The sequence below is a fragment of the Dipteris shenzhenensis genome, chromosome 9 (genome assembly GCF_047967505.1).
Source record: "Dipteris shenzhenensis isolate YYH24624 ecotype China chromosome 9, Dip_SZ_1.0, whole genome shotgun sequence".
Taxonomy (NCBI): Eukaryota; Viridiplantae; Streptophyta; class Polypodiopsida; order Gleicheniales; family Dipteridaceae; genus Dipteris; species Dipteris shenzhenensis.
Genome location: NC_141604.1, coordinates 56,320,049 through 56,345,460, shown reverse-complemented (window position 1 = coordinate 56,345,460; position 25,412 = coordinate 56,320,049). Strand labels below are relative to the sequence as shown.

The 25,412-nt window shown below is 43.5% G+C and overlaps 1 protein-coding gene across 1 annotated transcript in view; it reads right to left on the bottom strand.

Annotated features, from left to right (window-relative positions):
• VIK (VH1-interacting kinase) overlaps positions 1–25,412 on the bottom strand; it is a 99,544-nt gene that overhangs the window by 19,133 nt on the left and 54,999 nt on the right. Inside the window, exons 3-6 of the mRNA XM_087379014.1 lie at positions 18,127–18,243; positions 16,862–16,956; positions 6,965–7,085; positions 6,667–6,746 (exon numbers count right to left, since the gene is read on the bottom strand). Coding sequence (XP_087235140.1) covers positions 6,667–6,746; positions 6,965–7,085; positions 16,862–16,956; positions 18,127–18,243 — 413 coding nt within the window. The remainder of the gene's footprint in view (positions 1–6,666; positions 6,747–6,964; positions 7,086–16,861; positions 16,957–18,126; positions 18,244–25,412) is intronic.

The window sequence follows — 25,412 nt, the reverse complement described above, 5'->3', positions numbered from 1 at the left end:
TCTTTCTTTGATTACTTGCAAACCCGCTGCATAGATCATGAGGTCTTTTTGGCATATACTGAAATTATCAGTTGATGTAATTGTAGCACCTTTTTTGAGGTTGCTACTCATATAATATAATCAATCAAAGATTTCACCCCAAAAAACAAAAAGCGTGTGTATGTATGTGTATATATATATATATATATATATATAAAACCTTGAATCCTGGTGACATGTTCCTTCATAGAGTCACCCTCATCCGTGTGCAACAAATATGAGACTCTTACCTCATTATGAGCTTGATACATATGTTCCAAAATAACCCAAGCTTCTTTAGCAGTGCGGCAGGACCTGATATGAGGAACAATGAACCTTTTGATATTTAGTGAAATCAAAGACAAGGCTCAATTGAGCATTACGCATATCCCACTTTCTTTGCTCAAGAGTATTACCTGCAGGTGCTTGCCCAACCGAAGCAGCTTGTTGTCCTTGCTGCCCACGACTTGCACCACCACCACAGCCCCATGGAGTACCTAGTGCTATTGTCACGGGCATTCACAACATAGTGCCCAGAAACGGCGTTTCTGGGCACTTGAAACAGTTCACCGTTTCCATGCCGTTAACGACGTTTCGGACATGCCTTTTTTTTTTGGGGGGGGGGGGGGGGGTGCTTTTGCAGTGCCTCTGGAATTTATCCAAGGAAACATATATGTAGAGCACCAATGTAAGAGCTTGTAGACTCCAATGCTCAGCTATAGAAGCATAAGTACCAACACACACACACACACACCCGCCTCAACCACCGAGTAAGAAGTTAGAACCCCATTGGCAGGTAGGGCAATTTTTGCTCTCCCTCTTTACAACCTCCCAACCCGCTGCCCCCCCTCCTTGCTCTCCTCTCTAGCATATCCTCCTTGCTCTCCTCAGCCCTTGCCCTCTCCTCTCCTCTCCTCCTTGCAACCTCTCCTTGCTCTCCTCATCCCTCGGCCTCTCCTCTCCTCCTTGTTGTCCTCTCAGGCCTTGTTGTATGACATATCTATTAATAATAATTACATATATAATATATATTTTATTAACCTTAAAAACTGAAACTCTGTTTCCACCGTTTCTTCCACTCCGAAACACCATTTCCCACCTGTTTCCGTTTCCCTGTTTCCAAAGCTCTTAGAAACTATAATTCACAAGCCCGTGGCCATGCTATAGCTAGTGCCACTGCAAACAACCATGTCAATTGCCACGCAGGCATCCGTACAACCATGCAGGCAACCTTGTGCACTCAACAATTAAAATATAGTCGACACGTCATTGAAGGTCAAAAAACACAAAGTTGACTTTTTGGTCAACGTGATGTCTTTTTGGACGAAGTTGACTTTTGATCGACCTGGTCAACGGTTCTCCTAGGATCTATAATTCACAAGCCCGTGGCCATGCTATAGCTAGTGCCACTGCAAGCAGCCATGTCAATTGCCACGCAGGCATCCGTACAACCATGCAGGCAACCTTGTGCACTCAACAATTAGCATATAGTCAACGCCGTCAACACGTCATTGAAGGTCCAAAAACACAGTTGACTTTTTTATCAACGTGATGTCTTTTTAGATGAAGTTGACTTTTGATCGACCTGGTCAACGGTTCGTTGACCAGCCGATCCAAGGTCAACGATCGGCATTGACTAGGTCGGCCAAGCTGACCTAACGGCCTATAAAAGGACAACCTTTGGCCCTCATTCTTCATCCCACAGTTGGGCACTTCAAACCTCAAAATAGCAACAAGAAGGCCTCCCTGCAGTAGACCAGCAAGGTAGCCTCAGCCTCTTCAAGGATATAGTGAGGATTCACCTCCTCTAGGTAGTCTAGTCTTTACAGTTTTACAGTGAGGGTTTCAGCCCCTTCATACAGTTGTATTCAGCCCTTTGGGCATTCGCTATTTAGTTGTATTTATTTCCCCTTCAAAGCTCCACTACATTCTCTCCCTCTGATTCTCTCACTCACGTCAACATCACTTTGTGTATCGAGTGCATCATCTTGCAGTTGCAGTTAGTATTGAGCAGGAGAGAGAGAGTGAGGATAGTCTATCTCCCACTATATTGGTATCAGAGCTTCAGTTTTCTTTCCTAAGATAGGGAGGGTCAGTTTAGGGGCAACTCGATTGTTCTATGGTCCAGACAAAGATCCGGCAAGGACAGCATGAGCACCAGTGAGCAAATCCAACCATAGGAGATGAGGGTGTTAAGTGCCTCAACCGCCCCCACCACAAAATCCTGCAGACACTTCCATGTCTGCCATCATAGCCATGTCCCAGGCTATGATGCAAATGCAGCAACAACAGTCCGAGGCTCTCTTCACTCAGATGACCCCGCTTCAAGAGATGTGGGAAGATAGTGAGAAGGCCACCAAAGAGCACGAAAGGCTAGCTCGGGAGGCAAAAGAAGAACATGATCGAGAAGCTCGGGAAGCAAAACACGAACGTGATTGAGAGGCTTGAGAAGCCAAGGAACTCTAGGACTGTGAAGCTCAGGAGGCCAAGGAGCTCCGAGAACGTACCGCTCGAGAAGAGAAGGAAGAACGGGACCGGCAGCTGCTCATTTCTCTACTCCGACCAGCGGGGGGAGAAATGAAGAGACTTCCACCTCCAGCCAAGCCCTCCTTCCCAGGGAAGCTCAACTTCACACGATACGATGCAGGAACCCTTAGTGTTGACTTCGTGGTTCAATCAGTTTGAAAGCTATTTTTCAGTGACACATGCGGTCGTACAGCAAGATATAGTAATACAGCAGGCAACAGGGTTGCAACAAGGCCAGGATGCCTCTCTCAAACCCATACTTCCTCTATCCCTATAACCTATATGCACCGAGGAAAACCACATGGAGCATCATCCTGTAGCATTAACCCACAACCAATATCCTTACCAAAAGTTAGCACCAGACTCAAGAATTCAGTTCCTACAAATCAAGCTTCATGAAATAAGAGATCACCTCCGGATTTATGAACCAAGCATTCAAATCAAGATTTATTATCCAGGTATACCATATGGCATAGACAATCACCTTCGTCAACAAGATGGGAGGCCCCTTTCATATCCTAATTCGACTTCAGAAGAAGGAAATGTCATGAGCATCCACAAGCCCGTGGCCATGCCCAGCCTGGTCACCTGCCACGTAGGCATCCGCACAACCATGCAAGAGCCTTACGTAGCCACCAATCAGCACACAGTCAGCAGACAGTCAATGCCACAACATTGCAGGTCAAAAACATAGAGTTGACTCTCTTTTTTGGGTCAAAAGTCAACGGATTGACCTTTTGGTCGACGTTGGTATTGACCAAGCTGGCCAGGGTCAGCATTCGGCATCGGCCAGGCTGACCTAACAGCCTATAAAAGGACAGCCTCTAGCCCTCATTCTTCATCCCACAGTTCGGCTCTTCAGCCCTCAGAATAGCAGCAGTAAGGCCTCCCCGTAGTAGATCAGCACGCTAGCCTCAGCCTCTTGAGGAATCTAGTGAGGATTCACCTCCTCTAGGCAGTCTAGTCTTTCCAGTTTTGCAGTGAGGGCATCAGCCCCTTCATACAGTTGTATTCAGAGTAGTATCTATTTCCTCTTCGGAGGTAGTTCTTCTGATTCTCTCACTCACATCATCCACATCACTTTGTGTATTGAGTGCATTGCAATCAGTATTGAGCAAGAAAGAGAGTGAGAATAGTCTATCTCCCCCTACAGCTATAGGACCGGGACGAGCCTCACCACCCGTAGCATTAACCCAAAGTGCCTTTGGCAACTAGCAAATTGTGAATCAAAAAACTCCAAAGTGGGTAGTTGGTGCCATCCAACCAATCCTCCTAGGCAAGCAACTGAAAGACATCTTTCGGATTTTGTGATGTCATTGCACAATACTGCCTGAGACAGATTTAAAACAAAAAGGAGAAGTTTCTAGAAGCTCCAAAACAGTCCCGCGATTGGTAGAAAGGCTTCAAAACAACAAGACGGTCTTGAAAAACACCTCAAAAAGCATGTCCAGCCCTAAAAAACACCTCAAAAAGTGTGTCGAACCCTCCAAAAAGTAGGCGCCCAGCCTAGGAATGATTGCTGTGTTCAAAAAACTCCAAAATGAGGTCGCCCAGCCTAGAAGAAGCTCCCAGAGTGCTCGAAAAGAGGTGCCCAGCCTTGGACTTGCAGTAGGAGGTGGCGGCTGGTCCAAACCAGCTCGAAATCAGTAAAAAAAATCTCCAAACACTGGTCACCGAGGTCCAGAACAGCACTAGAACGCCTCCAAAAGTGGCGCCCAGGCAAGAGGACCCTGTAAGAGGTGGCTGCCAGCAAAAACGAACTGTTTTGGCCAAGTCCTCCGTAACAAAAGTGAAGTTTTTCGCGACAAAATCGAAGCTAGAGGGCGTGGGAGGCATAGGGAGAGGTGTGGGAACAAAGGGGAACTTGCTTTCACATCAAATGTTGGAAATGGAAGCGAGAGAACGCGACAAAATGGAGCTGAAGCAAGCTGGAATGAAATTGCAGCAACAACAATGAACTACAAAGCTAGAGTAGTCATAGAGATGAAACCCTAGAATGAGCTTTAACTAGGGTTAAAAGATGTGTGGTGACTAACTCACCCACAAACTCAACCTCTAACTCAGGTTAGGGGTAAAAACCTTAAGAAAGGAAAAAAGTGCCCCTGGCCCCTTATTACATAACATTGGCCATTGCCTTAGGAAATTTAAATATTTCTAACAAGTGCTCTCCAACGTGACCGCTCTGCCAAGAGGACAGGCACCCGAAGACTGAGACTGAGACACAAGCACAGACAAAACCAGAGCCAAAACCACAGTCATAAATGGCAGAGAGGACTACTTGTTGTAGTGATTCATATGCTGGTTCGATGTCCTATTCTTGCACAGTGGCAAACTTTTTCAGATAGACTGGATGATTGGGAGTACCTAGTAGTAGAGATAGAGTGCAAAATGTTCAGCCCTCGGTCACCCTCCTTTGATGATATCACGTCTCTGACCTCTGAGCCTCTTGTCACTTATGCCAAGAGAGGGATCAGAGCTCCCATTCAATCCCTCATCTCAAGCATAGCTTCTAGTCTTAGGAAGGATGAGTCTCAACATATGAATATTTCTAGGATTTTCTACATATGAGTCTCAACATATGGAGATCTCCCCCCTACCTTCTAGACTCACTCGTCACGAGGTGCCGCACAGGAAAGTTACCTTCGAGTCGAGCCGATTTTGGTTTTCTGCAGACAATCAAGTGAGATAGAGGAGAGTTACCTTCAAGCCGATTTCGGTTTTCTACAGACAATCAAGTGAGATAGAGGAAAATCTGGATTCTATTGTCGCTTCCAGAGAGAATCACATTTTTCACTCACTTCACATACTTTTTTCTCACATGGGATGAGATATAGACTCCGGAGATGATTGTGAGATTGCTAGATAGACCATGCGTCCGACGTAAACATCTGCAGTTGAGCGTCTGGTTCGTCAATCCCAGGTACACACTTGTCAAAGGGTCCTTCGGCTGAGATTCAGAGGATGTGCATTGCTTTTCTTATTTTTCCTAGTCCATGGTGGCATCCCTTTGGACCGAAGTGCATGTTGGTATGACATCCAGGATCTTGTTGCATGACAATGCACCTTCCTACATGAGGATATCATTGTACTATAGTTCAATCAAGTGTGTCCCTCAATCAGAAAAGGTCTATGGTCCACCCTTTGACTGAGGTATACACATGTAGTTGCCAGTGGCACTCCCTCACTTCCATTTTATGTCTAGATTGTCCATCATTTCATCGAATGTGAGGGTGTGAGGGGCCTTAACGGCCAGAGATACATCATTGGTATAGACGGTCACAAGGTGGGAGTACCTAAATTGTAGATGCTTCGAGAATCTCTTCTCGATCAATCCCTTCAGGACCGTCCCCTGATCTTGTGCTCATTTAGGAGCATAAGTATCCATTGGAGGGAACACCAACCTCTAAAAAGCCCAAGTTTCAACCAAAGAAAGGGTTGAATTTCCTAAATACAATGGATCAACAGATTTGGATAAACTTCTGAATTGGTGAGAAAAAATCGCTTTGGCAACTTTAAACCTTAAAAAAGGTACTTTGTTTAGTGGTTTGTTTGCCAAACCCAGGAGCAACCTATCACAGTGGAAGGGTTTTATTGAGTTACTCAAATCAATATTTTTGCCTTTTGAAATATAAGGAGAATCTCATCTTTACACGAGAAAAATATAGGCAATATGAGAAAGAGAGTGTGACAGAATTCACAGATCACTTTTGAAAAGTTTCATTGGAATTTAGGGAGAAGTGTGAGGAAGATAAACCTGTTAAGTCTTAAGCCAAGCACCCCTTATGAGCTTGAATTGTTCCAACTAAGCTGAGTGAAGCTATCAAGCTCACTGAAACTGTTGAGAAAAATTAAATATGATAATACCAATGAAGCCTCTACATCCAAAACCCCTTCCAGGTTTAAGCCTCATGGAAAGCAATTTGGAAAACATTTAGGAAGGGACAAATCAAGGCTGTAAATTCTGCAGCAAGAAAGGACACTGCAAAACCTTATGTGCCTATGCCACCCATGTCAAAAGAGGAGAAAGAAAGACTTATTAGAGAAAATAAATGTTTTGGATGCTAGACAGTAGCAACTTGTCACATATTTTGAGCTGATTTACACCAGGCAAGTGCAGCCCACCTGGCTATGTCAAGAGCGAAGTCCACAGCCATTCCTGCTTGTAGTGCACCCTTTCCTTTCATAAAGGCATGCAGATCCCCCTGTATTACCAGCAATGGTACCAAGATGGAAATCAACCACAACGTGGAGGTTGCATATCATTTGTAAAGATGAAAACTTTAAGACAGCTTATGGTTACCATGAGAAATTCAGAAATAAGAAGACACCTCCCAACCTAGCTTCTGCATGTAAGTTGTATTAATGATTTTTATTTATCTTTAAAATTCAAGATCTGAAGTATGCTGAGGGAAATACGAACCAACTGGAGATACTCAGTAACCAGCATGAGGGGATTCTTGATTGTCACTGCACCAAGAAACTGTACTATATTGGGATGTCTCAACTTGACCAGCAGCTCAACTTCATGTCTAAAGTCATCTCTGTTCATAAACCAAAAGAAAATCCCACAGGAGCACCATTATCAGTCTATGAATTACTAATATTCAAGATCTCTCCTCTGACTCACGTGTATTATTCACACCACGTCCCAATATTCCATTCACAAAATGGCAGAAAGCATAAGCACCATAGTCCTGACTTTCATGAGAACCATCGTGAGTACATGAGGGGCATTGGTGAGGAACCTTCAAAATTGAAATAACAAAACAGCCTTACAAAACGTTAATGAAAACATTTAGAAACAAGAAATTTTCTAAGTGCCTGAATCAGGACAGGGAGCTTATCAATGCCTGCGTCACAAACTTGCAATAACACTCTTTTAGTCAATCCTATAACTGCAGAGACTTCATCTACAATAATAGGATTACAATTGGTTGAGCAGTGTGGAGCCATTCATCACGTGAACGAATGCAGAATCTTAGATTGATAAATGGACTGCCTCTCTTCCATCTTTGTAGAGTTTGTATGACGCCTTTCTTACATGTTTATAACCTATTTGGAAACTTCTGCTGATAATCCTTTGAGTCAAGCTGATAAGATAACAAAAGAAAATTTGTTTGTGATAAAAGACATACTAAGTTCAACAGCAGCAAAGAAGAGAACAGTTAGCTTCTCCCTGCTCAGGCTGCCCTCCTGCTAACCCCCCGCGCTTGTCTATGGCTTAATTTATCTATACTTTAATTAACCTATGTTTTTCTATGGCTTGATTTATTCATGCATTAATTAACATATGTCTCTCCATAGCTTAATTTATTTTATGCATAGGCTATATCCAAGGGGGGCTTTCCCAAACATTCAAGAACCCAAAACCAAGATTAGAACCCAAAACCTTATTTTTCCCAAGCGCGAGCCCTACCACTAGACTACTAAGTAATATTATATGCCTCTTTTCTTATAATAGTATCATAAATCCTACCTCATCCCCTCCCCCTTTGGGATGTCCTTTCCTCTTTAATGCCTTTCATAAGTGGTGCCCCCCCTCCCCAATCTCACACGTTCCTCCCTCTTTAATGCCGCCGCCCCCCCCCCCCCCCCCTTTCCCCTTTTATTTAATTCAAGCTCTCTCCCTCCCCCACGTGAGACTAATTATTGCCCCCCCCCTCTCCCCTTCATGCTTAAATATTTTGCATCATACACCACTCCCCTCTTCCCCCCTCCCCCAACTAATTAATTAATATGATTTTTTGAATGTTAGGGGCACCTATTGAGTGCTATTCCTCCACAATACACTGCCCATTTACCAACCTTCCTGGCAGCCTTAACTTTGGCTAATTCCGTTGCTCTATCTTTCAGCTGAGCCCCTCTAACAAGACAAGAAGAGGTCACCACCAAGATTACAATCCCCAAAATCGAAACAAGAGCTGCTCTTGCTAGCAATGAAAGGGGAAAAAGGGGGAAGGGGGAAGGTGTTGGGGAGGTCTTGGCTGCTAAGGTAGTCGAAAGGGGAAATGCAAGAGAAGGGGAGGGATGGAAAGAGGGGAAAAAAGGGGTGGGGGTGGGTTGGGGGGAGGGGGGGGGGGGGGGGGATTTGTAGAATACAGACACCCCAAAAAGGCAGACTGAAAGGGGTAAAAGGAGAGGCAAGGGGGTAGAGGCGGCTACCAACAACCGTTGTTGGCCCCATGCAAAGGGGAACCAAAGCAAGTCATGGCAAGCCTTGCTTCAGTCCCACAGCGGCTGGAAGCCAGCAAAGCTGGATCATATCAGCAGCAAAGAGCGGCAGGGAGCAAGGGGGACCATGACCAGCCAGCAGTGGCCACAAGAATGGGGTGGGAAAAAAGGCCGTGGGCTGTCCACGAACAGGTGAGTCAGCGGCAGGGAGCAAGGGGGACCATGACCAGCCAGCAGTGGCCACAAGAATGGGGTGGGAAAAAAGGCCGTGGGCTGTCCACGAACAGGTGAGTCAGCGTGAGGAGCGGAAGAGAACGAAGGCTCCATGCACCAAACTAATTAATTAATTGAATGTGGTAGGAGAGGTGAATAGCTACTTAAATCAAAACCAAAAGACTCTCAATCTTAAAACCATGTATGGCCGACTATATGTTTTTTTCTAGGATATAAACTAGGTACTCTAAATAAATGGAGTTGCTTTATGCATTCTCAGGGACTGCCACGTGCCCTCCCTAAGCTGATGTACTGGATGGCTTTTCTATTGTCCCTTAGACCGTTGGTCTCCCATGGACGTTAATGGACTTTCTTTCTTTTCTTTCTCCTCAAATGTTACATTACCATTAGAATGTGGCATAACCTCGTCAGTGACAGAAAATCCTTAGAGAGACTGATGGTACTGCCTATAAATGTAAATATTTGATTGTTATGTTGTGTTAAAAGTGTTCGGTCAAGAATTTAGCTGTCAAGATCTTTGATGACCACCCTCAAGACGACTAGAAGGCTCAAGAATCTCCGTGTGCTTTAGTGTTGGTAAATTTGTTAGCCATGCACCTACGGGTAAGTGCCTAGGGGCAACATGTGGGCCAAAGGCTGCCCTTTTATAGCTGTTAGGTCAGCCTGGCCGACGCCTACCGTTGACCAGGTCGTTCAAAAGTCAACACGTTGACTTTTGGCCAAAAAGTCAACTCTGTGTTTTTTTGACCCGCGATAACATGGCATGGATTGCCTGTTGATTGTGTGTTGATTGTTGGCTGCGTGGGACTTCTTGCATGGCTGTACGGATGCTTGTGTGGCAGTTGACTTGGCTACCCCTGCGCTGGCACGAGCTAGAATGGTCACGCGCTTGTGGATGCCCATGACATTAGAAAAGGCATAATCATGTAAGTATGGAAGGGAACGACTACTTGGAAATGGAAGTAGAAGATGACACTTCTCGTGTGAACCCCGTAGTATGGGAAGTTCAGCCAATACAACAAGTATCGTGTCCCGTGGCAAATGAACCTCGCTCGTTGAATGTTAGGATTGCAAATATAGCAGATGCCCTACGACAATTGATGGTGCATTAGTTGCATGCTAGTGAGGAACAACAAGAATTACATAAAGACATTCATACTCCGACATGTAGACCCTCTAGAGAAAAAAAAGGAAAAAGAATAATGAAACCTAAGTCCAGTGTTCATACAATGGAAAAGGGTAAATCAAAGCAACCTAATATATGGGCCCAAGAATTATAATATATCCAATCATACAAATTTAGATTTTTTGTAATTCTAAAGTCCGAGAATCTACACAGAGAAGAAAAAAGAGGTAACAAAATTTTGAAAAACAAAAGGTAGACATACTTAGCAACAACTAAAGCAACACTTATGTCGTCATTAGTGCCCAAGCATAAGCAGCAATACTAGGTTTCTAGAGATCCACAGAGTCTAAAGGCCCAAGAAATATGAAAGTACGATAGCTGATAGAAACTCGGATACCATTAAGACAAGGCTTCACGATTGGGATAGGGTGTTTGCCATTTGTGAACTCCATAATGATATATTGATGATTCGAGAAGCCATGCACATGTTCACGGAAGTTGCAAATAGGTGGTGAATGAAGCAACAAAAGAGATGTGGTGCCAATTACTAGGGAAAACTTTAAATTGGAGTTCAGAATGCCAATTACTAGGGAAAACTTTAAATTGGAGTTCAGAAAATAGTTTCTACCTCCTGATGAAGCTTCTAGAGCATGGGATGAGTACTGGTATCTCAAGCAGAGGAATTTTCAGTAGCAAAGTATCTGCTCTACTGATAAACTTCGAGAAATAATACCGCAATTTGTTCAAGTCAAAGACTATATGTTTGGCTAGAACAATCGAATTAAAATGAAAGTTAAGGGTAAATATGCCAAAACATTGGATGACACATTAAGTGTGTTGCAACAATAACGAGGACGCCAGGGGCAAGACAAGTGGCTTTGCATGCCCTGGAACTCAGTATGAGTTTCTGAAATAGCTGACTTTCCAGAAAAAGTTTGTGAGAAATGGTAAGGTGCAGCAAACTAGTATTCAAGCCAAGTAGGCCAGGATCACTAGTAGTGCATCGCACACGAGTACCAAAATAGGGGTGAAATAAAAATTATCCCCATGGTAGCTCGGGCTTGGTCAAAGTCTTCCTTGACTTCTCACAAGAGAAGAAAGCAAGGAAGGAAAGATTGTGTTTTTGATGCCTTCCACCACATTTGTGGAAGGACTTTCCGAAGAACAAGAGTGATGCATCACATGACTGAAATGGTAATCTCACAATGAATACAAAAATGGAGGAGAATCCCAGGGCTGAGGAGCTTCACATTCTTTTTTTTTTTGTGAAACCAAGAAAATTATATTATGAAACATTCATTTACATCAGGGCAGTGCTCGAGAAAAGAGCCAATGCCCTATCCATCAGAAGCAGTAAAAGAAAAGCCGAATACTAAAAATTTAAGAATGCACCTAATAAAATCCTATCAAAACCTGCAGCAATGGGGTATTGAGATCTTGCTACGATGGATTAACAAAAATGAAAGGGTAAGTTGCCAAGCATAACGTCATTGAGTTTTTTGACTCATCGTCAACACACTATTATTAATTCCAAACTGACGAAAAGACTGAAGCTAAAAACCATCCCATATAACTATGCCTATATAGTTTGGATGGCGAATGGGATTCCTACTGAGGTGTGGAACAAATAGTTTGGATGGCGAATGGGATTCCTACTGAGGTGTGGAACAAAAGGGTCACACAATTGGAGCTGTGCATCCAAGACTACGCGAAGAAGCTGGATTTTGAAATACCAGGCTTACTCACACATATGTAGCACTTGCAATGGTGTGGCACTCAAAGAAAAATCCTGAGGTAGATTGGCAAAAGCACATCTACGTCTATATATTCTTTGAGGCGAGAAGGATCTTCCTTAAGGTCCTTTGATCTCGATTATGGATGTTCAAAAGACTCCAAGTGAGGTTCTATTTCTTTGTTATGCATCCGTAGAGTCGTGCGTGGATGCATCAATAGATTCGTTGGCTACCCAAGATGGGGAGATAGATTTATTAACCGATCTAATTCTCTATGAGCTTTTTGCTTGTTTTAGAGATGAGTTACGCCTCCGAAAATAAATGTTCATCATAACCTATGAATAGGCCGCCTTTTAGGTTACGATTTATAGAAGAAGGTGAGGTGTGCATTGGATGGTGCTGTAATTTTTAGTAAAATAGATTTGAAATGTTGCTACCATCAAATCAGAATTTGTGCTCAGGATGTGCACAAGATTGCTTTTAGAAGTTGATTTTGTCACTATGAGTTTTTAGTAGTGCCATTTGGACTTCCTAATGCTCCAACTATATTTGTCATACTGATGAAGGATTTACCACGCCCGTATATCAAAAAGTTCATAATGATAATATATTAGTTTATAGCAGAAGTATTGTTTAGCATAGACAACGTTTGAGAATAGTATTCAATACCTTGAGATCAGAGTTGCGAGGGAAAGGGAATGGAGACGTTCCGAAAACATTGGATACCGGTTCTGGAATGTTTCGGGAAGGGGGAACGGGGGAACAAGAACGCTATGTCATATGACATTTCATCAAATCACACGAAAATATACCGAAGTATGAAAAGAAAACCACTTTAGCATATCTAAACTTTCCATTTCAGCTTTAAGCTTTTAAAACACACAAAGTTCATAGAAAACTGAAATGTACATATTTGCAATGTGCATAATGCCATAGAAGTACGAAAAACTATAGATCTGAGAGCATATGATATGCAAAATACAAGAAAAGGAGGTCATGCATCCAGCCTGAAGGCGTCAATGCAAAATAGGACACAAGACTCTCGCATCAAGTACATGGTATATAGAAAAAGAGAGAGTTAGCCCTAATGGTCTAAAGGCGGCATAGTAATAAAGACCTCTCACTCATCCTATTGAGCCTCATCATCCTGGTCCTGGACACCATCATCATCCTGATGCTCAGGTGTGTCCTCTACTACATCACTGTCAAAGTCCACATCTGGTCGAAATCCAATATATGACTCAGGAGTGCGCTCCACCCTGAACTTGTTAAGCAAATAGATCTAAGTTTGCATTGACAAATACAAGATCCTTTGCCTTCGAAATCCCAAGCCTATTCCTCTTTTTGGATGCAATATTTTCAAAATTCCTCAATGACCGCTCAAAGCTAGCACACTGGTTGAGTATACGAATGGCCAAACGCTGCAACAATGAAATCGAGGAAATCTTGAATCTGTCACTCCATGCATCTTCCAAACCAAACAACCTTTTCCGTTGCCATAAAATGACAGCTCCTCTTGCATTTTCCTGCTATCATCTGCACTGGAGACAAGTCGTCTCAATACCATCTCCCATCCTTGCACCACCTATGCATATGTTTGTTGCCCCTTCCCTTGAAATTCCCTATCCAAAACAAAGGATGCAGCCTCTAAAGGTGATGATATTATGTCCATCGAGAGGTTGCAAGTGTTGTCAACTCCTCCTTCCTCCAAGCATACAAAGCATCTATACTTTGAATGGTCTCAATTATCCAATCCATCCCTTCATGCACCTTCCAAATACAAGTACTACCCCCATCACGAAGCCTCAACATCAAAAGAATAGGCTGTGTAACCTGAAGCAAGAGGCCGAAATCATCCCAAAATATTTCATCCAAGACAATGGACTTAACTCTGAGCCCCTGCAAAGTTATGTTCATACCATGCATCCCAATAGCAAGCTGCCTCAATTGAGGTTTCAGCTTAAAAAGCTGCTTCAACGTGATGAATCATGAAATCATAAGCAAAGCATGAGTCAGAATACTCCAAGAGATTCATCTTGCAAAAAACAGCCAAATGTAGTGGTGGCAAGTGAAAACAGCCAATATGATTACCCATAACAATGATAGGATTCAACAAATCCAACTTACCAATATCCTTCAAGAGATTATTCAGCCCATGTGCCACGCAAGGAGTGAAGGTAAGGTGAGGATACTTCCTTTCAAGAATCTTCCCCGCTGTTGTATTAGAGTTCTCACCATCAAAAACAAACTTACATAGAGAATGACCTTCATCCAAATGCTAGCCAATCCCTTAGCTGACTTTCCCTCCTCAAACTTATCAATAGCTTTAATGATAAAGCTGGCCCTTCTCGAGTATGCAATGATGCCCTGAATAGAGTGGCTCCTAGTGTCACTCCATCCATCTCCCATCAATGTGACACCACATTTCAGCCATATGTCTTTGATGGGAGTCAAAACTCTCTATGGCGGCCTTCTTTGTCAGGTGTGCAAGGCCTCACATGAGCGAGAACTCTAAGACGGTCAAAAGGATGCAATCTCCTTCACCATATCAATGAAGTAAGGATTACATGCTTATATCGTGGGTACATCTATTCCATAAAGAATCGGCCCAGAACAGCATCTACATGTGCCCTTCTTCTAGGATGCCATGAGACCACAAGGCTAGCCGACACGGCTCCTACGGCTGATGAATTGGGAGCTGTATGTTTTGTGGATGAAGCTCTGAAGGAGGAAGTAGAATTCAAAGCGAAAGTGGAAGTGGAAGAAAAAGCTGATATACTACCACACATGGAAGCTCCTGTACGTGGGGCTAGCGATGCTTGACCTCGAGGATGGGCAATGACAGGTCGTGATGCCGCACTATCCAATCTCTCTGCAAGTGCCCAAAAACGTGCAAGATCTGAAGCTGGAACTGAAGGGCAAATGTTGATGCCTTTCTATGGTATTCCCAATAAATGAGCCCACACTCAATCTACGCCTAATATTTTTGGTGTGCTTTAAAAGAAACAAACCCACTTGCATGCTCCTCCTCTCACACTTTTGTATGTGGCTTGGGGATCCACCTTGTTCCACCACGAAGGTTTCTTTTCTATCTCAATCCCACATAGAGGAACCATTGAGAGAAGGGGGATGAGAGAAGGGAAGGCTGAAAGAAGAGGGAGATAGATCTTACAAGGGGGAGAGAGTGGACTAAGAGAGAGGGAGAGAATGGAGAGCAGGCGTTGATAGTGGAGAGGGATGAGAGATGGGGGCTGAAGCTCGAGAGAAGGGGGAGAGAGTGGAGAGAAGGGGCTGAGAAAAGGGAGGGGCTTTAAGAGAAGGGGGAAAGAGTGGAGAGAAGGGGCTAAGAGAAGAGGGGCCTTGGAAGGGGGCTCAGTGTGTGGGAGGCAGTGTAGGAACTGGAGGGGATTGTAGCAACGAGCCATGCAACTGAAAAAAGCCCAACATTGCTATTTGGGGTTGTCTTACCAGGCCCGCCTCGCACTAGTAACCAGAAAGGATCCAGGTCCATAACGCATTTCCGGAACACCAAACGCATTCCCCTAGCGTTCCGCCTCTAGAAGCATTGCGGTTATGTTTCAGGCGTTCCCCTCCACCTTGCCTTTAGGGAACACCGTTCCGGATGTTCTGGAAGGGGGAACACTATTCCCTAGTAACTATAATCAAGACCACCTAGTCTTTACCCTGTGATGTCCATGGTTGAGCTAGAATATCTTCGTTTCATTATGACTCCTGATCACGTTGAAAGGATCCAAAGAAGGTGGCTGCAATTTTGGCATGAGCAAAACCTAAAAATGTGACAGTATTATGGTCATTCTTAGGATTTATTCAGTTCTATAGAAGAGATATCAAAGTGCATTCTCATATATTGAAGCAAACCCATTGAAGCAAGCCATTAAAGAAAACATGCAAGCATTGGAGAAACCATTAACACATACATGTTAACATTAAACCAATGCACATATACCGCATAGAACCACATAACTCTAACATTGATCTAGTGCACGGTTCGAAAACAGAGGTGGAGGTTCCTTGCTACAGCCAATGCTCCCTGCAACGTGAAAGATAAACAAAGCGTACATGCCCAAAAACCACACAGTGCTAATTCAAATCCAACTTCTTTTCTTAATGTGTACAAGTGCATAGAAAGAGAGAGAGAGAAAGAAAGAAAGAAAGAAAGTTGTATTAACGTCTTCGGGAGGCCTCACGGTAGTAGGGACTAGCTACTATGACATCCCCACTGACGTCATCAACGCTCAACAGTGGGTGTAGACCATAGTATAAAAATATGCTCTCACACATACAAATCCACACACCCACTTTTTTTTTTTTTTGGTAAATCCATGAGAGGTATATTATCAGCAAGATTTACATGAGGGTCTCAAATCCACACACCCACACATACTTGAGCATCCATTTATACAAAGTCTTTGTACTGAGTTTCTGTCGGCGCGGTGAAGGGCAGACTCAGCCATGACAAAGGCTAGCACTAAAGGAGAAGGCTAATCAAAAAGTAGTCCAAAATCTCTTCATTCAAGCTACAACTGCTTGTGAAGTCTAAACGATTTCATTTTAGTCTAAATGATTATGTGGTTTAGTTTAAAGATACAACTATGACGGCTGAGAGGTAATGGGAAGGAGGAGGAGATGGTGAAAGGCTGTCCACATCCCATTGAGTCTTTGTACAAGCCCCACACAACTTGGCCTAAGGACAACGAAGAAAGGGCCAAAAAGGAGAGCAAAAGGAAGGGCAAAGGATGGACACTGAAGGAGGAAGGGATTTTGAAGCAAGAACAGGGGCTAGCTTAACCGTGAGGCTTAGGTGAGATAATCCCCTTCTTTAAAAGCACATTACCAAGGGATTCTAATATTTACCTCTGGGTGCATATGAGATAGATCAACAAAATTGTGTTTCACTACCTAGGAAGAGAACCCCTTTTAACAGATTAGAAGAAGCCATTGAATTCACTATCCAAGTACAAACACCATTTTCTACTTAAATGAAGAACAGTGCGTAGTGTTCGCCCCAAAATAAAAATAAAAAAAACCTCACACAATCAATTTGTCGTTCGAAAGAGAGGGAAGGACTGTTTTGACTGCAACAGGAGTTCCCCTCCAAAATGCTTTCCTAATCTCTCCAAACGAACCCTGAAACACAAATAAAAATCAGTTGCTCAATGTCGTGGTTTTTAAGTTGAGATCAAACACAACATGATCTAAAATATTCTAGTTTAAACTTCAATCTGCATCTACTCATGCTTTGCACACTTTGGGGAAGGAAATGCCGCATATGTTTCTATGAGCATCCAAAGAAACGCACTATATAACTGAACCACAGCACCATGATACTCAAGAAACCAAGGACAAAAAGAAGCCAAACGTGCATTAATGGCAAAGCGGAAACGATTCCAAGAAGCAATTGGTTTGTTCCACGGAAGAAACTACATGACCTTTTCACCATATGGATCCTCTAATTATATTAGTTTGCTAATTTAATTTTAAAGTGAGTGACAACGCCAATAGTTCTCAAGCTCAAAGATAAATAGCAGGAAGGATGTTGGAAGCAAGGTTGGTGGACAGAAAAAGGTGCCTCCTATGTGCCATATGAATGCCAATTTCAAGTTGGACATTGTCTTAATCCAGGAAACCATGTCATGGCACCAATGTAGCCCCAATGTAGTGAATGTATCATAAACTAAAGCCAAATTAGCTCAAATTTGACCTATCATTCCAATGAAACATAAATTTAAAAATACCTGCAACTTTTGATCTAAGTTTTTTTTTTAAAGATAGCTTCAAGCAGCTGTTTTGGATCTAACCACTCCAAACCCTGCCAGCATCACTCATTGTTTTCTAGCAGGACAATAAGCAATTACTTCAGAGTTGACCACTGTCCATGAGCATGCATAGTAAACAGATATGCATAGAATCTACCAAAAAGGGCCTCTCAAAATGTCACTATATTACTAACTGTACTAATACAAAGAAATAAATGCAAAGGATCCAAACATGTGACAAGTATGCCTACAGGTGAAAATAAGACGTACAAAACAAACAGGGAGGGCAATGTCGATGCCCAATATGTTCCTTTATCTCTTTGATTATTACTATGTTGCTTCTCAATTTCTTATATTGAAGGGAGAAATTTGAGGGAGCACATCTGCAATTCACAGGTAAAAATGTCAAGGGTGCATCAGAGCACAAATCCAGGCCACAAGCAAGGACAATTATTACAAAACGCCTCAGATCCCCTTGAAATATTAAATCCAGACCCCTTGAGATAAAAACGAATTACAAGAGCAGTTTGAGAATTCAAACCTTCCCAATAATTTGGCTTTTGTGGAAGTCTATTTCTGCTGGATCAATTTCCCAGTCACACCTTTGGGGTAAAGGAGGCGCTACTGCCTTTGGCTCCAATCGTGAGCCGTGGTTTCCCTTCGCAAAAGTTTAAAAGCAAGAAACAACTATCAGTCTCATAAGACTACATGCTCATGAAGCACAGGAAGATATGATATTATCAACTAATATCAAGGCAAATCATGAATGGGGAAACGATTACAAACGACCATCAAGTGACACTTTTGCATTGTTTTGTCATGGATGTAGTTGACACTTACAGCCACAATGAATTTTATCCACATTGACCTCACAGTTCCGTAAACCAACGTGACACTTTTGTGTTTTTTTGCTGTAGTTGACACTCACAGCGATGGTGAATTTTATATTTGAAACCATAAGACTTTACCAAATTGACCTCATAAAACCCATGTGCGTTCATCATGTAACCAGGATGACATCAAAAGGCATCCATCTGCACAGCACAAGCATCCGATATATCCCCCTACAAAACAAGTAATTTGAAGGAAATGGAGAGAGTGAGAGCTAGAGAGAGTGAGAGAGTCGAAAGCTTGGAAGCTGTAGTTGCTCAATAGAGTGTAAAAGAGTACAACACAAAGTAGTGTAGATAAGGTTTTGTCATAGTGACAAAACCTTAGTAGTCACTAACCATAGTTAGTGAACTAACTGCAGTTAGGGGGAAAAACCTCTAAATGAGGGAAAAGTGCCCCTAACTAACTTATTATATTACATTGGTCACTGCTGAACTATATCTATAATTCCAACACCCCCCTGCAGTGCCAATGTCATGTACAAGGCTGATCAATCACCAAACGGATATAAGTTCAGGGCACTGCGAAATGCCTCGAACTTCTCACGTGGTAGTGCTTTGGTGAAGATATCTGCAACGTTGTCATGTGTGGACACAAAGATCATACTGATCTCTCCTGCATGTAACTTCTCTCTGACGTAGTGATAGTGAACCTCAATGTGCTTCGTGCGAGCATGAAACACTGGATTCTTTGCCACTGCAATGGCACTCTGACTATCAGTGAGAATTGGAGAAGGACCCTCCAAAGACAGATGAAGATCAGCAAATAAACGTCTCAGCCAGACACATTCAACTGTTGCTGTGAAAGCTGCCCTGTACTCAGCTTCACATGATGAGGTAGCCACTGTAGATTGTTTCTTGCTTAGCCATGAAATGCAAGATTTTCCCAAAAAGAAACAATTGCCACTAGTGGACTGCCTAGTGTCATAATCACCAGCCCAATCTGAATCACTGTAGGCATGCATCTGCAAGTCACCCCCCCTGGGAAATAGTAAGCCAAAAGACTTGGTGCCTTGCAAATAACGGAAGATGCGCTTAACTGCCTGCCAATGCATAGTTTTGGGGCTGTGCATGTACCTGCTCACCTGAGATACTGCAAACTGAATATCAGGCCTAGTATTGCAGAGATATATGAGGCATCCAACAGCTTGACTGTAAAGTGTGGCATCAACTGCTTCTCCTGCATCATGCATTGTGAGTTTCAGCCCCGGTTCCATAGGAGTAGATATGGGCTTACACTCTTGCATGTTAAATCTGTCCAAAAGTTTCTGAAAAATATCAAGCTGAAAAAGCCCACGCAGCAGAGTACCAGATAACATTAAGGCATAGTTAGCTTCCCTGTCCCGGACAGCACATTTGTCATCCTCAAAGATGACCTGAAATCCATCTCTGTTAAGAGTGGACACTGAAAGGAGATTTTTGGTTATGCCAGGCACATATAAAACATCAGAAAGTTTGAAAATTGAGCCATCAATTGCAGTGAGCTCAACTTCTCCTGTGCCACGTACTGAATATGAGGAGTTGTTGGCACAAGTGACTTTCTTACCAACAGGGGGTGGATGTAAGGAAGTAAAGAGACACTTCCTCGAAGTGATGTGCTTGGATGCACCGCTGTCAAAATACCATGTGTTCAGTGTTTCATCAACACTGAAAGCAGATGCATCTGAAGGAGAGTCAAAACTGCAAGTCAAAAATGCATATGTATCATCACTGCAAGAAGTTGTACTATCCCGATCATCTGGAACAGCCAACCTAGAATCAGAAATGCAAGATAAAAAGGCATAATCTTGACCAACAAAGTTGGCTGCAGCATCCCCACTGTCAGATGCACAAGGGGCTGAATCTGAAACAGCCATTCCTGAGCTGTTTTTCTTTTCCTTTGCAATCCTTTTCCTGCATTCTGCTATGTGATGACCTGGCTTTTTGCAGTAGTGACAGAAACCCTTCTTTTTGGGCTTGCTTGCATCACTTTTAGCCTTTTGTGAAGGCTGTCCTGACCCACTGGAAGGCTGATTTGCTGCTGTTTTTGCCTGTCCCTTTGTTTTTGATTTGAATTTTGAGAGCATGGCTTGTTCACCTGCACGTGAAGCCAAATTTTTCCTGGTCTGCTCTTCCTGAAGCAGAAGTCCTATCAGCTCATGAAAAGAAAGAGGATTTGCACCCCCCCTCAATGATAAATTCAGCGAAGTATGAAAGCTGAGATAAGACTCAGGAAGAGAATTCAGAGTGGTTGTAATCATCTCTGAATCAGGAATAATTTCATCTATGTTTAACAACTGCTCTCTGAGATCCTGTAGCTTAGTGAGGTGGGCTGACATGGAGTCACCCTCCTCCATATGTGTATTGCTCAACTCTCTTTTTAAAAAAGATACCCTGGCATCATTCCGTGCTGCATACATGCTTTCCAAAATATCCCACGCTGCCCTGGAGGTCTTACACGACCGGATATGCGGAATGATTGATCTTTTCACTGAAAGAGAGATGCAAGACAAGGCTAAGGCATCCCGTGAATCCCATCTCTTTTGCTCAGGAGTATTGACTGTAGCTGCACCAACAACTTGTCCTGCAGCTGCACCTTGTGCACGACCTCTTCCACCTCCTTGGTGAGGAGGGGTAGCAGGTGCAATATCTGCTGGTCGGATTTCATCCCCATTGACATAATCCCATAAATTGCGAGAAATCAGAATATTACGTACCATGAAACTCCAGAGGGAGTAGTTGGTACCATCCAATTTGTCTTCCTGAGAAAGACCACCGAACTGAAAATCATTCTGATTTTGATGGGCCATATCTGAAAAAGGAATTGAAGCAGATACAAAGCTGAATTCCCTTACTGGGAATAAAATGCACAACTCCCAAAAACCACACCCAAGCACGGGCTGTATATGCAACTTAGATTTCTGCACTTGAGCTGTCAGAAATCTGTCCAAGCATAAAACACTCTCCAAAATCTGCCAAAAGTGTTCCAAACACTCCAAGAAAGGCAGTATGTACTGAATACTCCAAAAAAATGCTCTCCAAACACAAAAGCCCCAATTTGTGGCTAGAAATTGCAGCCAGAAAGGGGTAAAAATGCTAAAAGCCCCAAATCTGCAATTTTAATACAAAAGCCCCAAATTTCAGACAAATCTGCAATTTTGCTCTTGTGATAGCTTCAAACTTGCCCAATGATTGCAATGGCTGCAATCTGCAAAATGCCCCAAATTTTCTTGCAGAATACTTAGCCAAACAATGGCTGTCTACAAACTTAGCCTGTCAAAGATTACCTGCCAAGGATCACTTGCCAAAGATCACCTGTGGCTAAATGCAACCTGTGAAAATCTGCAAGTACAGATCTGAAAATGCAGAAATGCATACAAATCTGTAAAGAGTGCAGGAGGTACGGTACAGTACGGACTGTACGGTACAGATTGTACGGTCAGTACGACTGTACGGTACAGATGGCGATGTACGGTATAGATTGCGATGTACGGCGCTGTACGAAAGCAGATGACGAACAGTTTCGGCGATGGTACGGCGAAGTACGACTGCAGGTACGGATTTGTACGGAACAGTACTGCAGCAGATGACGAACAGTTTCGGCGAAGTACGGCAGGCGTCAGAATTCCGTACAGTCGTACGGACTGTACGGGCAGATTTGCGTAGGTTGAAAGTCGAGGCTGAGGTTGAAACTTGAGGGAGCAAGGAGCACCAGGCTCTTGAACCTGCTCTGATACCAAATGAAGGAAATGGAGAGAGTGAGAGCTAGAGAGAGTGAGAGAGTCGAAAGCTTGGAAGCTGTAGTTGCTCAATAGAGTGTAAAAGAGTACAACACAAAGTAGTGTAGATAAGGTTTTGTCATAGTGACAAAACCTTAGTAGTCACTAACCATAGTTAGTGAACTAACTGCAGTTAGGGGGAAAAACCTCTAAATGAGGGAAAAGTGCCCCTAACTAACTTATTATATTACATTGGTCACTGCTGAATTATATCTATAATTCCAACATAATTCTTATTCTGGTAGATGAAGAGCTCTCAGTAAAGCGGAAGAGAGCAGAGGGGTGAAACAGCAAGGGGATGGACTATCCAATCGTGCCACAGAAAAACCTTGGCAATGGACACACCTTTCAAATAATATTAAGTATATGTGGTCCCTCTTAGCATCAGGAAATTAAAATGGTTTCATGGAAGAGCATGCGCACACAGATTAATGGGTGGAGGGGGTTCAAAACACTGAAAGGCTTACTCTTGGGGGGAAATTAGATCCCCCCCTTTTTTTGAAATAATTATGTGGTCCATCTTCATGGGCTTACAAGCCATGGGGAGGGCATTAGGAGCCAGCGAACTGCATGGAGTTTTGAGCTGCTGTTTGGAGTTGTTTGAATAGGAGTATGATGAGGTGTGGCCTGTGTGGGCGTCCAGCAAGGGGCGACACATTTTGAAGGGTGTTTTCAGATCGGAGAGGAGGGTTTCTAGGACCAGGACAGCCAAGGCTTGAAGGTACTTTAGGCTGCAAGCCTCTTCATTGTCTTCTCCAGCGCTCTCCTCTCTCCCTCCCTTCAACCCCTTCTTTCTTTCCCATCGACCCTCCCTTTTCAGTTCTACTTTCTCTTCCTTCCAACATGGCTACCCTGGTTGAGATGGCTGAGAACAGGGTGAGGATTCCACTATTACACATCTTTTAGTGGACCATCAACTGGATGGAAACAATTACGGTGTATGGAGAATCACGATGGAGTCAGTCTTGTACAAAGTCATATGATCTTGCAAACTTCAATTTGGTGAGGGTTCCAAACCAGAACCCCTTGAAGCAAACCTAAGGATTCTAGAGCAGCAGGAGACTGAAAATCTGGCTCAGCTCTGGGACCGGGTCAATGCAAGGGTACGTTATTTCATTTTCTTAAACTGTACTCCTCCAATTATTAACCATGTTAAGCACACGACAGTAGCCAAAGGGATATGGGAGCACTTGGTGTCCTTGTATAGTAGAACTTCTCCCATGAAGAGAGTCTCTCTGGAGGTCCAGATGAGGGTGATGAATCCCACAAAGTCATCTACCATGCGGGAACACATCAACAAGCTCCAGGAGTTGCAGCAAGAGATCCTTCAGGCACGAAAGGAGACATCATCTGAGGACATATATCTAGATGAATCCTGGAAGATGCCCAAACTCATCCTCTAAAAACACAACATAGTGCAGTTTCAATCTCATGATAGTCACTCATAAGGTTGAAAACCATAAACTCCATCACGCATAGCAGGAACTAGCTACTATGACATGCCCACTGAGGTCATCAGCACCCAACAGTGGGTGTTCTACCATAGTATAAACATGTGCTCTCACACATACAAATCCGCACACCCACACATACTTGAGCATCCATTTATACAAAGTCTTTGTACTCAGCTTCTGTCGGCACTCCGGAGGTGAAGGGCAAACTCAACCATGACGAAGGCTAGCACTAAAGGAGAAGGCTAATACAAAAAGCAGTCCAAAATCTCTCCATTCAAGCTAAAACTGCTTGTGAAGACTAAATTTCCATTTTAGTCTCTCCCAGACAAGCATTTAAATCTAGTTGATAGGGCAACGCACCATTTAATATAGAAAGAATTATCGCATCACTACATTATTGTCCCATCTTTCTTCTCAGTACTCCGCATTTTATTCATCCTTGATAACCAGTGGGAGGATGAATACCACTAGAGGGTCTTTTCCTGAGATCTGTGTAGTTCTCTTTGTTTCCGTTTCGCAATTCTTGTGGTTGTGGTGTTTGCTCTCCGTTGGTATTCATTTTTCGTTGCACTCTCACAGCTGTAGGAGGAGAAGGGGACCTCCGCCACCTGCTTTGCGTGCCCTATATTGGATGGCCACAATCACTCGCTTGGATCTCGCTACACGTCGTGCAAGGGTCTACCCTCCCATAACCAAAGACGCCACCTAGAGTGATCTTGCCCATACCTAAAAATTTTAGAGTCAATGGTCCACAACTCTATCCCCACCACCCAATTAGTCTCATCCTCTACCAATCAAACGAGTCCAACACCCCATTCTCTCTTGGGTCTTTGTCTCCTCACTCTAACTCCATCTACAATAACCCACTCGATACTAAAGAAGATCGGGTAATGCTCCTTGAGCCAATGTCGATCCCATGAGGGTTCAAAGCCGATGCATTCAATTGAAGGCATCTATCAATGCGGGTCCACCACCTACTCAGAGTGCCCTATCCTAGACGGTAAGAACCACTTGCCCAGATCCCACTACACCTTGTGCACAGGTCTGCCCTCCCATAACAAGAGATGCCACTTAGAAAGATCTTACCCATACATAAAAGATTTGGGATCAATAGTCCAACGTGCACCAACCATATGGGATCAATAGTCCAATGTGTACCAACCAATCAACTCCTCTAATCCTTTGCCACTCCATGGAGTCCAAGACCCCATCATCTCGTAGGTCTCTGTTCCCTCGCTCTGACTCCATCACGAGTAACCCTCTCAAGCCAATATTGGACAAGGTTGGGTAAGGCTCATTGTGGTCCAATTAGGTAGAAGGCACTCCCATCCTAGAGAACTACCCAAACCAGCGCAAAGGTCTGTGACCTCAGGCACCTTTCACCTGGGCGAGCATGTTCAACCTCTCCTCGAGCTATTGTGGGAGCCGACTCCATAATCCCAACGATCTCACCAAACCATTGTCCTAATCAGCCACCCAAACTGGACAACCATCTTGGTCTCGGATGTCCAAGTGCCAGATAAGGTGCTATCAATTGAACTCATCTCTGTCCTAGGAGTTGGCACTAATGAGATTGCAAGAGAGATGCCACCACACTCTCATCAAGCTCCACATTAGTCATGACTCCTTCCAAGTGAGAGGGGCCTTTGTGAAGATCCATCAGTGAGACTGTTACCAATGTCCATCTATGTGGGTGTGTTCCTTCGAAGAACTTGTCACAGCAAG